This window comes from Arctopsyche grandis, chromosome 2, assembly GCF_051622035.1.
Source record: "Arctopsyche grandis isolate Sample6627 chromosome 2, ASM5162203v2, whole genome shotgun sequence".
Taxonomy (NCBI): domain Eukaryota; kingdom Metazoa; phylum Arthropoda; class Insecta; order Trichoptera; family Hydropsychidae; genus Arctopsyche; species Arctopsyche grandis.
Genome location: NC_135356.1, coordinates 30,063,092 through 30,076,437, shown reverse-complemented (window position 1 = coordinate 30,076,437; position 13,346 = coordinate 30,063,092). Strand labels below are relative to the sequence as shown.

Genomic DNA, 13,346 nt, shown 5'->3' with positions numbered 1-13,346 from the left:
ATTGGTTTTTCAGAATCACTAGTAAATATTAAGTTTTCGATGTTAGGACTACAAACTATGTACACATTATGTATGTATGTTAATTAAGTCATATTTTATTAACTAATAGTAGGTAAGATATCTACCTTACAGGTATTCCTCGACTTACAACGGAAATACGTTCTTGTACCTCGGTCGTGAGTTGAATAAAACGTCAAAATATTAAGAAAATTTATCAATTTTATAAATTTCAACATGTACATATTTAATAATTTCTCAAAAAAATGCGCCATTTAACTTCTCTCAAAGGGCAGTGGCTATAGATAACGGCAGCCTATGTATGATTTAATAGTATTTTTAAAAAAATGACTCTGAAATTCGTTGATTTTTTGGAGATTAATTGGAGGACTACTTGTATTTTCCATTGATTACTTGAAGGAGTATAATTTAATGAAAGATAGCTCCAATGAATTGCTTCATACATTTTTTTGAAATAATTAAACGAATAAATGATTTTCGTCATAATTACATACATATAGTATGCAGAATAAAAAAGTAGGAAGAAAACAATTACAAACACACTGAAACGCATGGAATGCACGTGCTCGTGGTTTCCAATTGGGAAGGGTGTTTCTTCAGGCCATTGTTAATTCGTACGATCTTATTATTTCGAGTTCTAAGTTTCTTCTACAGTTGTTCAAATCACCTTTATCCATCATAAAATATCACCGTAAACACTCCAAGGGTGAGTTTTGGGAAGCTCGCGATGATTGGCACAGACTAAGAATGCCCCACCGTTTTTTTGCATGTGCAAAACTATCTAAAAAAGCATGTGCCGCGTACGATTCTGTGTATCTGATGCAGTTTAAGACTCTTACTATTGAAATCCACGCAATACAGCTTTTATGGTATAGTAAAAAAAATAATAAATTAGGCTATCCAGCTTTAAATAAGAGGCAAAATTTTTCCTTAATAGCAATCGTAAGTGAAAGTAAGAAGAGGGATGTAAAAATGGCGAGAATTCTGCGATGATTAAGATGAAATTTTTTTCAGAAGTATATATGTATGTATGTATGTATATACATATATAATTGATTCGCCATGTTTACGCTGTTTATATTACAAATAGTGAGTGAAGCCGGGTAAAACAATTAGTATTGTAAATATAAAATTGAATGTCTGTTTGTTTGTCTGTCTGTCTCGTGTCTGTGCTCACAAACCGATTACGATGCAACTATCAGGATTTGTTGTATGCACGTCCGGGAAGGTTAGTGTGAAAAAAAACGGAAAGAAACCTCTTAATAATAATATTCGTATTTACGATTTTACCGACGCGAAAGTTTGAAGCGCCATTGTGTAGTCAAGGAAATGTGTTCGTTGGCAACCACGTTACCAGTTGGCCTATGACACGGCGTTGAGGAGACGTTAGTTGAGCTCCAACCATCATTTGAAACGGGAATCGCATGCCTTATTCTGACATTGCAACGCATGCCGGGTTCAGCTAATTTTTAATAAATAAAATAATTATTTTGTTAGATTGAAAGAATAGGAACGTTTCCTCCCCGCTTATGTACACTCACGTGACGTGAGTTTTACTTGAAAAATGTAAAATTTTCATGAATCGATTAGAAAATGTTTCAGCGAATATTCAATACATTTATGTATTACACCTGATATATATATATATATATATATATATATATATATATATATATATATATATATATATATATATATATATATATATATATATATATATATATATATATATATATATATATATATATATATATATATATATATATATATATATATATATATATATATATATATATGTATGTATGTATGTATGTATGTGTGAGCGTTAACATTCTTTGTGATTGACCGCAACAATAGCGATCGCGGATTACAATAAGAGGCTCAGTGACACTATGTATGAGGCATCTGGCGTGATGGAACGTGAATCGATTTGCACAAATTATGGTTGGCAATTCCATGCGCATGCGCGCCCACGCGCCAACACAAACAATCATTGCCAATTCGCCCCTGGAAGCATACACTTCAAACCCGGGTTTTCGATTTTCGGTTTTTTATTTTTAATCTATTATTTTGCAAGAGTACGAGTGTACTAAATGTTGCATACATAGATAAATTCTTATTGTCTCGGAAATACATTTGGAAAAAAAGTTTTGTTGAGAAATTTGAGTTTTAGTAAGGATTTTTTTCAAACTAGGTTTATAATTGCCTAGTATTGTGAGGTCTCTCACGCAAAATCGCTTTTTAAAATTAGTATTGTGGTCGTAAAAATTTTTTTTTTAATATATACATATGTATTTGAAATGAATTTCATTTCAATATACATTTTTCAACTTTCATCTATAGTCAAACCGATCTAGCATGAGATATAGTAAAATGTACATGATATCGCATTCACCCCCCCCCCCCCCACTAGACCCGCAATGGCCAATCACATTTCGTTTCAGTTTCGCATTGCATTTTGGTCAAGAAATACAACATTGTTCGTGCTCGTAGCGGTCGGTAGAATTTGACTTTTATTTTTTGCTAGTTTTAAGTTCGTGTTTCGTATTTTGAAATGTTTACATTAATACAATTTTAATATGATACGTAAGTTGGTGATATTATTAATTTATTTATGCAATACGTCCATGTATATTTCATTTAAATGGAAATTGATATTGATATTGACGGTAAAAGTAATTGTCAACGTCATGTTATGGACAGCAAAACTTACAGTAATATTATTAAAGACCTTGCGTTGAATTTTATTGTAATAATATTATATTTAAATACGAAATAATTTAAAAAAAATAAAGAAATTTCTTTATTTTTTTTAATTATTTCGAATTTAACTACATATATAGTACATAATATTATTACAACAAAATTAGGTCTTTAATATGTTACGTCCTTATAATGTTATAACACATTTTCATGAGTTTCTCGCTACATCAGATCGACTATAATATGTATAAACGGTAACTTTTAAGTATATTTGTGTAATAATATACACATATATGACGAATAAAATGCATAATTAAAAAAAATAAAAAATACAAATTTATTAAAGTAGTTTTCATTTTAACAAACATTTTAATTGCTTATAAGCAAATCGAAAGTCTCACAATTTAGTCTTTAATTTTTAAAGTTACAAAAAAACTATAAAAAGTATGAAAAAGACAAGAAAAAAAGGGAAGGATGCAATTTTTTTTTGAAGACAACAAACATTCGCGCTAATTTTGGGGTTGAAATATAATTTTGATACTCGTGAAAAGTATGACAAGGGTAGTACATATAGTGGAGAGAATGAAGAGATTGAAATGACAATGGCCAGGTCACGTTGATGATGGACGAATTAAGTGATAGAACGGCACCCGACACTATGTAAAAGGGTGTAAAGAAAGCCACAAGGGAGATGGGTGGATGTAAGTAGAAAAAAAATGTAGGATGAGATGTATGAGAGTTGCTTAAAATAGAGACGAATTGAAGCATGTTGGAGAGGCCTTCATCCAGCAATAGATGATAAATGGCTTTGAATGATTTTTTAGTCTTAAGATAATAAATATTTCTTATTAAATTGTAAGTATCATTTTCACTAAGAAACATGTAAAATTGAGATTTAAAGAAACGGCTAAAAAATTGAAATAGCACTAAATATAAAAATTTTAATATCATTCGCAATTCAAGTTGAAATAGTGAAGATTTTTTAGTTATATTCGTGGTGTACGGGTGGGTGTAATAAAGGTGACAATGCGTTGCCCGACGTACAATAATTGAAATGATCGACCGGTTGGCCACCCCTGATGTATTCGAACACACAGGAGCTTTTATTTATCGAGGGTTCCTCTTTTCGACTATATAAATATGTACGAAAGTCGCACGCGCCACACTTTAATAAATTAATTGCTATGGTCGACAAGGGGTGAAACGACCCGTAATAGCCTTTAAATTGAATGAATTATGGCACTGTGAAAGGTTATATCGAACTGAACTGCCTGTATATGTAGGTATGTATGTACATTTATATTTAGTTTATCTACTATTAAAATAGTTATGCTTGTATCTTTAGTGTGAGGTCAAATTTGGCAAGGATGCAATACAAATATTATATTATATGTATGTACATGTTCGTGTGATTTGACTTTAGTGAAGTTTAGTATTTTTTCAAATACATATGTAGCTTCAGACATGAATGTTTAATTATAAATCTAAAGCTAGTTCTAGCACTTTACATATTCGTATACATTATCTGACACTGTTGCTGCAAATGAGTCGTATATTTTTACTGACAGGCAGTCGGAAGACTATTGCGTTGTAACTTTCACGAAAAGCATCGTCTATTTTCAACGAGTCTGCTAGGAATTTATCAATATTTTAATTACAGTCGAACCGATTCACCCCCCACTCGATCCGCGATGGTCAATTACATTTCGTTTCAGTTAAGCATTGCATTTTGGTCAAGAAATACAACATTGTTCGTGCGTATAATGGTCCGTGGAATTCGACTTTTATTTTTTGTTGCGCGTTCTAAAGTGAACCGAACCAATTGTTTTGATTTGAATTGAATTTACAATACATCGGTGTTAGGACTAGGTCCTTTTCTACACTAATTTGGAATTTTATAATTTTTGTTTCATGTATTCGCTAAATATACATATGTATGTACATAGAAAATAGAACGTGTCGAAAGTTCGTGTCGGAAACGTGCGCGTTAATAACAATTATGTTTATTACGGTTATTACAGATCGCCCTTAGGCTATGTGGATGAGGCTATATGTTTAACCAGATGAGTCGACTCGATGACTGTCCACGTCGACGATGATCCGATGATCTAAGACGTGTTCGAAAATGACGATGACGATGTGCGGATAATTTCAGTAAGTGAAAATCGTACCGTATCGCAAAGGGCCAAAACTCAGCAGACATACATATGTATGTATGTATGTATAATACATATGTATGCACGTACAGTTGTGGTTTTGAATTCTCGTATCTTTGAAACTGTGAATGCAACGACGATGATTCGATTAAAACCAAGATAAAGTGCAACCAATTGAACTTTATGTTGCATTCACGATTATTCAGGCTCATTGTGTATAGATAGCACTATGATTTGTAAGAAAAAATATGATTTATCGAGATCGTTTTTTTTTTTTATTATTATTAAAAAGGCTGAATTTTTATTTATTTGAAAAATGGTAGACTCGCACGTACAAAGAAGAAAGGACAATGTGAGTGAATATTGCGCAGTTCATTGTTTGTATAGGTAATGTAATATTTTGGTCGGATTTCGCCCACGCAAATTGCACAATGCAAGAGACGACGCGACGGTGGTGACTTTCATTGAAAGTATCAATTATCGACCATGCGAAGGGACAAAAGGACGAGACAAAAGGGACAAAAGTGCCGATCCACGTGCGCGTCCTTCCCACGTGAAACCGATAAATAATCGCCGACGTTCAATATTTAATTACACGTTTCGTCATACGCGAAAGGACGAAACGTTGCGAAAGCTTGGTTTACCATTAAGACGAATACACACCGGGGGACACGAGTCGCTGTTCGATAGATTTTCATTGAAGGTCTCCCGTATTCGTCGCCTCGACTTAAAGCTTATTATTAGCTTCATTTTACATAAGTTTATTATAAACGTTGACAATTCTGTTGGTAAAACATACTTGTGTTCATGTCTATACCCTTCAGGCATAAACACAGATTACCCGAACACAATCTGCTTTAGATAATCGACTTTAGATAGTCTTTAATTCATATTAGATGTATTATGAGCATTTTTCAGAATTGTAAATAGGTTTTTGAGCTCTTTTTCCTATTATGCTGTACATTAGCATTAGAATCATATAATACTATGATTACTAATAAATTAAAATTAAAATTGTAAAATAGAAAATGATCAGTGGATCAGTAGCTATTAAAATAGATATAAGATGTATTGTTAACATAATTTAGTGATAATAAAAAGCATTTTAAAATCAAAAAATCCATGCATCATTTCCGATGAGTTGTGCCCCCCCCCTTCCTTTAAATGTTTGTAAAACTAAATAAAAAGCCTTTTATTTTTTCCACCTCAGTGGGTGTAGGTAATCGGAAATTATTTTTATGTCCCTAATAATTATGTGCGTAGTAAACATCATCATTTGATGATTGTACATACCTACCTCCTGTTCGCACAGCTCTTTATCGAACGGATCCTATTCCAAGAGCTATCGACTTCTCAATGAAATAGTTGCTGCTGAGCCTGGATATGATATTTTCCAACTATGTAAGTGAGCGTAGGTTATCGGAGATTATTTTAACCTATTTGTCTGGTAGCCTGCGCTCGTCACTATTTTCATAATTGAATGTGATGTTGAGTGGAATATTCTCTCTTCCATTTGGGCCACTCAGGGATATCTTATATTTACGGTTGGTTCTTATTTTGGTTCTGGCTGTAGATGCAAAACATTCCCTATTATGTAATTTGATATTTTTACTCATCTCCTCTGTTATTTGATATTTTTACTCATCTCCTATTGTTTTTTTTTTTATGATTACGTATAAATGCATTTTTGTCTGTATGTACTTCTATTTTTTTTCTCATCTCTCTGTATATTTTCGACCATTGTGGCGCATTAGGGACTCCTGTTATGCCACAATGGTCCAAACTCAAACTTAAATAAATTTAATATGTGAAAGTTAATGAATGTGTGGTGTTTTTCCAATAGTCGAGAGATGAAAAACGATACTTTAAAATCCATCATATACATAGCTTGAAAGGTATTTCTACACGATGATTATCGTTTACATCTTCTTTTCCGGCTTTCACCCGCCCGAGCAACGCCGGTCAATTCGGTCAGTATGATATATAATATTTAAATATGAATATATTATATTATATTATAAGCATATCACGACGGTCACATTATTATAATTTTGATCACGTTCATCGCGTGGCACGCCACAAAGGGGGTAGGTCCGCACATCCCCATAATTTACAATTACAGAAACAAACACCTTGTAAGATATGGCTGACCTCACGCGACCCCATTTAATTTTCCACTGAAAGAGACTTTTAAAAAGATAAAACAAAAAACAAAAAAAAAATGAAACAGAAGCATGTTTTATCGAACTTATGACGCACGCGAAAATACTTCACTGTACATCGCAAAAGTTGAAAAAAGATGTCGGCATTCATGTAAATTACAATATCGATTTATCGTGCGGAATTTCACGCTCGTTGTAAGCGTTTTATATATGTATGCAATATTTACTCTAATAGAAATAGACTAATTGAACTGTCCGGTGGTGCTGCAAATTAAAAAGAAATCTTTCCAAGGGCTTCGACCTTTTTCAAAAGTCGTCTACGATATGTATATAATAGTACATACATGATATGGTATATAAAATTTGGCGGCTCTAAATCATTGAAAACTGTAAATTTGCATAGTGGACTAGCAAGCCTTTATCTTTATAAACATATATGTATAATATTGGATGAAGCTGGATAACGAAATTTGATTATTAAAATCATTTGAAACGGAGAGCTACGAGTTCATCTCAATAGATTAAAATATCGTATGTTGCATTGCTTTTGATCTGTGTCGTCGATTCCTATGTACTTTCTATTCTGATGTATTACACATACATATATTTAATTCGGTTTTAACTCCACACTTATTCAATATTAAAAAAAAATGCTCTATACAATACAGAAATAGAAAATGAAACTTTACAGATCTACATATAAGCATGCAGTTCTACGTCAAAAGACAAACATCGTGTCTTCGACACAACCCTGGCGATTCTATTGTTTTGATTGAACTTATTAGAATATCAATTTCTCCTTCAAAGATTTCCATAAAATTTAAAAATAGTATTATTTGATCGATGAAAGAGGGTTATATAGAAAAAAAATGATGGAAGTCACTTTTTAGAATGTAAGATGCTAAATGATATTTTTTTCACCAAAATGACTTCACTTTCACAATAACTGGCACATACATATGTATATGATATACATATATTATAATTATATGAATGATGAATGATTTCTGAGCTTTAAGGTGTCAAAGTCAGTTTTGTTAGATAGATTATATCACATAGATATATGAGGTTGTACATTTTATACATATTGATGAAATTAAAGTACATACATAGCTTTACTAATATTATATACATACATATATATGTATTTTTTTTGTTATTTGTTAATCAAACGTAAAAAAAACATAAATCAATTCATAAACGGCAAATTGAAAATAGAAATTTAATAAAAATTGAAATATCAATTTTTGAGGTCAATTGGGTCGTAAATTCAAAAAGTTTGAATGATTTAGATTATCAGAACTATTTTTTAAAGCTAGTTATATTTCATATAGCAGAATTTTCTACATTAAATCAAAGTGGCGATTCAAATTTATTATTACAATGAAGGAAATCTCTATATGTATGTATGTATTTTTGTATATGACATCACTAAAATTTTACAAAATAAGATTGAGTCACGTTTGCTTTATATACCAGTCAAATAACTAAATTTAATATACATGTGTATGTATATATGTATGTACTCCATTAAATGTAATTCAATTATTTAAGCAGCTGACTTTGACACTGGTACTCCTGAAACCGCATATTTATACAATGAGCGTGCACAGTGCCATTTGTCATAAACAAAAATGAAAAAAAAAAAAAAAAAACAATTATGACAATAAATAGAAGCCATGGTGTGTGTTTGCTGAAGTTAATGCCTTTACCTGATACTGGTAGGAGGATGGGAAGAGTTCCTGGAGAGTTTCAAAGGGAGGAGCTCGATTTTCGCCACGGTCCTGGAGCATCCAGTTCTGCATGATAAACATCAATCATTTTCTAGTAAGCTCAACAGTATTACGACACCAAATTAATTTATGTCTGGCTAAAATACACATCGTCATCTTATTTCAGCCACGACAGTATACGAAACATGTAGTGTGTATTGCACATTAAAACGCGAATAAACGATTAGTGCAATGAAATGTGGACTCGTCTCTGAGTCACGTAGTCTCTAATGGCGTGCGACAAACGCGTTCATCCAAAATGGCGAATTTTTACTGTAATTTTGACATCGAAATGCGAATAAATAAGAATTCATCATGGCGGCAAGATGTATGCATGTGTTAAATGTGTGTTTTTTTAGAATGTATGTGCCTTGGGAGATTAATTTTTTATGCGGCATGATTCACGTGGTCGTGTCCGAAGGGTGCCGCAAATTTTAAACGTTCGTTCATCCCTTACTGGTCCTTCTGCACGCCATCCGTGCCCAAAGTAGTTTTACCGAGCCGGACCTACGACACGGCCGAATGGAATTTTCTTTAAGTGTATTTTTGAAATTTGCCTTCTGAAATCCTTTCAGAAACCGTGGGATTATTCCATAAATATAGGCAGTTGTGTCATCTAATTTTCAGAACAACTGGTTTCGAATAAATACATTCGTAATATATATATATATATATATATATATATATATATATATATATATATATATATATATATATATATATATATATATATATATATATATATATATATATATATATATATATATATATATATATATATATATATATATATATATATATATATATATATATATATATATATATATATATATATATGTACATAAATTATATTTATATTTACCTATGTACATATGAAATTTGATTTTTTGCGGATTTATGAGTTTCCTATTGAAGATTATTTGTTATTTAACTATATACTATTATTACAAGATAATTCAATGCAAGGTCCTTAATAAAAAGTTTTGCTGTCCATAACGTGACGTTGACAATTACTTTTATCGTCTGAAAAATATTAATTTCCATTCATATAAAATATATAAGTATTCCATAAATAAATCAATAATATCAACAACTTATGTATTTTTTATTAAAAATATAAATGTTTTAAAACACAAAACACGTTCTCAAAACTAACAAAAAATAAAAGTCAAATTCTACCGACCGCTATACGCACGAATTATGTATGTTGTATATGTATTTCTTGACTAAAATGAAATGCGAAACTGAAACGAAATTTAATTGGTCATCGCGGATCGAGTGGGGGGTGAATGCGATAGCATTTACATTTTACGTAAGTCTCAAGTAAAAGTCAAGAGTACGGTCAAGAATACATATTTAACTTGTGTGTACCTATTCTCAAATTTGTTCCGTTGCTAATAAATTTTTAATAAATTTAAATAAATTAAATTTCGGATTAAATTTTGACCCTTTTACAACTACATCGCCGTGCGCCCACTGGTGGGAGCTTGAGCTAGGTCAAAATCTTCACGCGCCCGTCCGTGGGCACATAGTCGTGCACTTTAAATTAAGCTAAAATTAATTTCAGTTTCTTTATTATTTACTTTTTCGTGAGGTTTTGAATATTATCGATAATGGTGTCTACCAAAAGGATGAAGTTGTTAAAGGGTTTCCAAAGCTCATTGGTCGACAACTCTGTGTGTAGACGAAAAAAGTATTTAATCAAATATACGGATTCCAACATTACATTACAAATGCGAAATGATTAACATGTGTAAGTGAGTGGTTTGGTTTGGTTAGGTTAGGTCAAATAAATATGTAGTTGAGTTGGCAGTTCGTGTGACGTCAGCCAGCGGGCTGTTTGTCAGGAAAATGCTTCTGTCAATATTGAATGACTCAATACGTACTATTCGAATGGTCGAATTGTGAAATTAGAATATTTTGTAGTCTACGGTTTAAGGTGGAGAACCATGAGATAGTATACCTATGTATACTATGTTAATATGGTGGTATAAAAGACTAAGCTTTCAAAGGGCTCTGACTCTTTCCAAAACTCGTCTCTAGATAGTACCTATACCAAATGCAGTGATCCCTAGATGAGAGCTATAAATTTGCATTAAGGACAAACATACATTTGTACATGTATATAAACATTATACTTATAAATAATTACATAGTATTTCTTTATGGTTTGTGACGTTTTTGACGACTTTTTTTTATTTAATTTATTTGAATCGAAAAAAAAATCAAATCGTCGTCATAGAAACTTTGTTTTGTTTTCGAAGTTCCCAACCAAAAATACTTACATACATAATATGTATAATTATATACATATATTATATGCATTCAAAGTCTCTTTCGAAATTATGTGTATATTAGATTAATAGAAATGTATATTTTTAGACGATTAAAGTAATTGTCAACGTCATGTTACGGACAGCAAAACTAACATTAATAATATTATTGCATTGAACTATATTGTAATAATATTATATAGTTAAATAAGAAATGTAAAAAAAATAAAGCAATTATTATACGTTCTTATAACGTTACAGCACATTGAACGAATGCGATAGCATGCTCGGTTCTCGTAAGTCTCACGCTACATCGAATCGATTATAATACATATAGAACTTCAATAATGAAACAAATTTTTAATTAGTAAAAGTTTAAATATGTATTTTATAATGTTTATTAAAGATGTAAATCCACACAATACATTTTTGCCAACTTTGTCTACATATTTTTAATCAACATGAAATGCTTTTAGCGTAACGACACTTTATTTTGCTTTTTTTTTAATCTAACCATTTTGTTATTATTCGGATTAGAATATAAAAGCGATGAATGACACAGGCTTTTATCTAAAATCAATCTAATATATAATTTCGAAAGAGACTTTGCATATATGTACATATGTAACATTGGTTGGTTGGGAACAAACATTCGATTTATTTTTTTTTCGATTCATAGGCATCGATTCGATTTTTTTCGATTCAAAGGACTCCACAGGGGTGCAGCCGCAGGGGGCGTGGCCTTCGGGTGCGAAGTCCTACCCGATTTCTCTTTGGATTCTGGTATACATATAATTTCGAAAGAGTATACATATATGTTTGTTTGTTCGTGAGAGTCAATTAAATAAAAAAATTAAAAAAAGAGTATTCAAATAAATTTAATAAAATGTCTACTATTAGATTAGTCATGTTTAAGCGGTTTATATTACAAATACCGAGCGAAGCCGGGTAAAACCACTAGTATTTTATAAATAAATATGTAGTGCATATTCGATGACGAGCGTGGAGGACTTGTCGTAAAACATATTTTGTCCTGATTGTCATTTAGTGAAAATTGTCTTAGGAAAGCCGATTATCTCCAGTGGTTTCCCGTTTATCTTTTAGAACGGAACGGAATTTGATGTGTAGCTTGGATTCCAATTTTTGAATGGAACCGTCCAATAATCATTGATACATAAAATCAATAAAACAGAAGACAGTCGGTGTGGATTTTATAATTATTTATACCTTACTAACAACAATAGTAGAAATTGAATAAATTTTTCGAAAAATTCAATTGAACAATTGATCGAGTAGTGAGCTACCCCATGAGTATTTTATAAATATAGATCGTTCATTTGACCTAAGCGACTAGCAATTTTTTCTCGGGCGATGTCCGGTATATTTATGCATGTTGTTATAATATGTATGTATATAAGGCCTCGGTCATATTCCTTGCGAGGACGTCTCTTTAGTTCTATTGATTTTTGAGTTGGAGTAGGTGGGCGGGTGGGTGGGTGGGAGGGTGGGTAGTAGTCTGGTGGCGTGACGCCGTTGTCCATTAGCTGATTAGCCAACAGCCATGGCTATGGGGATGAAATCGCCACCACCTGGCCTTAGGACCCTCGCATCTCGACAATACCACTATTAACTTGTAACATCACGGAAAATTTTACATAAAAATTCCCATTCCATTCTAAATAAATAAAAACAACAGAGTGGTTCAGATGGATTCGTCTTTGGAACGCAAATATGATAACTTCACAATACGACACTATGAAACTACATATGTATGTAGATGTTCTATGATAGGTGGCTCGATTTCGATTTTGATATTCGTTCATTGAACGAAAAAATGTGCGATTTTAACGCGTCCTTATAAAACAAAGGTGTCGGAAGCTCCGCAAAATCTAATTAATCAAAGCATTATATAAATATGTATAAAATATAAATATTTAAATAATAATTTTTCATAATATACTCCAGTTCAATTCACTCTTACAGTTACTGTAAGCTTTTATGCTTTGATTTTCTAGTACTAATATTTTGCTCGTCGACATTTTAATTGAGTAATTTTAAAAATGACTTATATAATTTCATTATCACAAAATGGAATCATATTTTAGAAAATTTAAAAATTTGCCCTGATAAAATGTAAAATCAGGAAAACTCATTCACAAACAAACTCAATTTACACAATTCAGATAGTCGACTTCAAAGAGTCTTTAATAAAAAATAATACATAATTGGATCAGTAGGTATCAGAATAGATTTTTTTATGTA

General features: G+C 31.6%; 1 protein-coding gene across 3 annotated transcripts in view; it reads right to left on the bottom strand.

The window, feature by feature from the left end:
* The window catches only part of LOC143920953 (uncharacterized), a 98,581-nt gene that overhangs the window by 31,782 nt on the left and 53,453 nt on the right, over window positions 1-13,346 (bottom strand). For all 3 annotated transcript variants that reach the window (XR_013261381.1, XM_077444006.1, XM_077444016.1), the window contains exon 2: window positions 8,752-8,838. Coding sequence is in view for 2 of the 3 variants with exons in the window: in XM_077444006.1 (XP_077300132.1) it covers window positions 8,752-8,838 (87 nt within the window). In the remaining variant the exon portion in view is untranslated. The remainder of the gene's footprint in view (window positions 1-8,751; window positions 8,839-13,346) is intronic.